Source organism: Cricetulus griseus, unplaced genomic scaffold, assembly GCF_003668045.3.
Source record: "Cricetulus griseus strain 17A/GY unplaced genomic scaffold, alternate assembly CriGri-PICRH-1.0 unplaced_scaffold_56, whole genome shotgun sequence".
NCBI lineage: Eukaryota > Metazoa > Chordata > Mammalia > Rodentia > Cricetidae > Cricetulus > Cricetulus griseus.
The window spans coordinates 17501-19609 of record NW_023277319.1 but is presented as its reverse complement, the minus strand read 5'-3'; the positions used below and the strand labels follow the sequence as shown (position 1 = coordinate 19609).

At 44.0% G+C, this 2109-nt stretch overlaps 1 gene segment (V, D, J or C); it reads left to right on the top strand.

Annotated features, from left to right (window-relative positions):
• Positions 1-958: 958 nt before the first annotated feature.
• On the top strand, positions 959-1518 carry LOC113838816. The segment is given in 2 exon segments: positions 959-1004; positions 1100-1518. Coding segments are annotated over 2 exon segments (465 nt in total).
• The last annotated feature ends 591 nt before the right edge of the window (positions 1519-2109 follow it).

Below are 2109 nucleotides of genomic sequence, written 5' to 3'. Positions count from 1 at the left end.
TTTGAGGATAGGTGATTAATATCAAGTCATTAATATCAAGTCATAAATTTTCAGATATTTATGCCTGAGATTTTCATATACACCTGTTTTTTCACTTTCATATTTGGTTTCAAATGACTCACCTTTGACAACCAGTGTTCCCTCTCTGCTTTCTTTCTTCCTCTCCTTCCTCACTCCGTTTGTTTATGGAATTACATATAGAACCATCTGGAATTTGCCTCACAGGTGACCTTGGGCCAATGGTGATCAATGGTGCCCTCTGTGGATAAAACTTCCTGGCTCTTCTCTTCTCTTTGACTGTTTCTTCCAGCAAGCTTTGTTTCCACAAGGGTCAGTCACTCCATCGGGCACATTTTCTACTATGATCCTGAGTATCTCAAGAGAGGAGGTTGGGATAACTGTGGTTGGTACATAAAATTAATGAATGAATTTAATTGAAAAACAATACTAGAAGAAAGAATGGAGTTTTCAGACTCAGGAGGCAACTACAGTTAGGGCTGGAGCTGACTCAGGCAGTGCTAAGTGCATCAGGGCTGAAGTAAAAACAGTGAAAGAAAATACCTCCAGAGCATGGAACAGAGCAATGCCCACTGCCCAATATAACTCAGGACATGAAGAACTGGGCTGAAATTAACACTAAAATGGATCTTTGGTTTGTGAGTATTAAATGAAATAGATGATAATTAGTGTGTACCAAAAACAACTTAGGATGATACAAAAGTCTCCTTCCATTGTCTTTACTGGAAGACTTCCCCAGCACATTTACAGATATACTGTGACATGCTATCTTTCTGTGCCAACTACTGCACTTGTTATAGAGCAGAAAGACATGCAAATAAGGCATCTCCCCTCCCATGATAACCAGCCCAGCACTGACCCTGAAGCTCAGACAAAGGAGCCCAACCTTGGAATCTCAGGTCTTCACACTCAGTGATCAGCACTGAGCACAGTTCACACCATGGATTTGGGGCTGATTTGGGTTTTCCTTGTTGCTCTTTTAAAAGGTGATTAATGGAGATGAGATACGGAGTGTGTTAGTGGATATGAGCTTGATGGAGCCTGTGTGGCATTTTACTGACAGTAGTCTCTGGGTTTGCAGGTGTCCAGTGTGAGCAGCACCTGGTGTATTCTGGGGGTGATCTGGTACAGCCTGGGGGTTCCCTGACACTCTCCTGTGTAGCCTCTGGATTCACCTTTACTAGCGACTGGATGAAATGGGTTCGCCAAGCTCCAGGGAAGGGGCTGGAGTGGGTTGCAGACATTAATGGAGACAGCAGTGCCAAAAGGTATGTGCCATCGGTGAAGGGACGATTCGCCATCTCCAGAGACAATGGCAAGAGCGCTCTGTACCTGCAAATGAACAATCTAAAGACTGAGGACACGGCCACTTATTACTGTGCTAGTTACACAATGATGAGACTTAAGTGTGAACCCAGACATAAACCTCACCGTGAGGTCGATCACGACCACCAGGGGGCGAAGTGCACACACAGAACACGTATTCAGTCCAGGAGATGATACAGAGGTGATCCTCTCAGGTGTCTGGGCTCCACTTTTCCTGGCTGTTTCAGGGAAATTCTCTCTACACGTGTGCTCTGAAGGGATGCAGTGTTCTCAGTACATCACGTCTTCTCCTTGTACTATTTTTAAAACGAGGCACCGTCCCCCCCCATGCAAAAGATGAAAACTGACAGCTCTGAGACACAAAGGACCCTGACATACGCATGGAAATCACATGATAAGGAATTCCGTGGACATTCTTGGGTCTCTTCTTACTCTATGCAGAGCCTTGGTCAGATTTCTTGATTTTAATGCTCATGAATGTGTGTTTAAGTGAAAACCAGGAGGAAGGTTGGGCAAAGATTATTAGACCATCAACCCTGACAGGTCTGGAACCTCCCCTCTCTATTATTCCTGAGGACTGTGCATTTCAGTTCAGATGTGACCTAGCTGTGCTTTTAGCTAACTCTGTTCATTACTCCATGACTGTCATCTCTGTTCATCATGGAAAATTGTATAAAACGAGCCCATCAGGAAATGTTCATGAGAAATGAGATTAAGCAACAATCTATTTACCTAGAAAGTCACTTGCAAACATGCACGTGTACG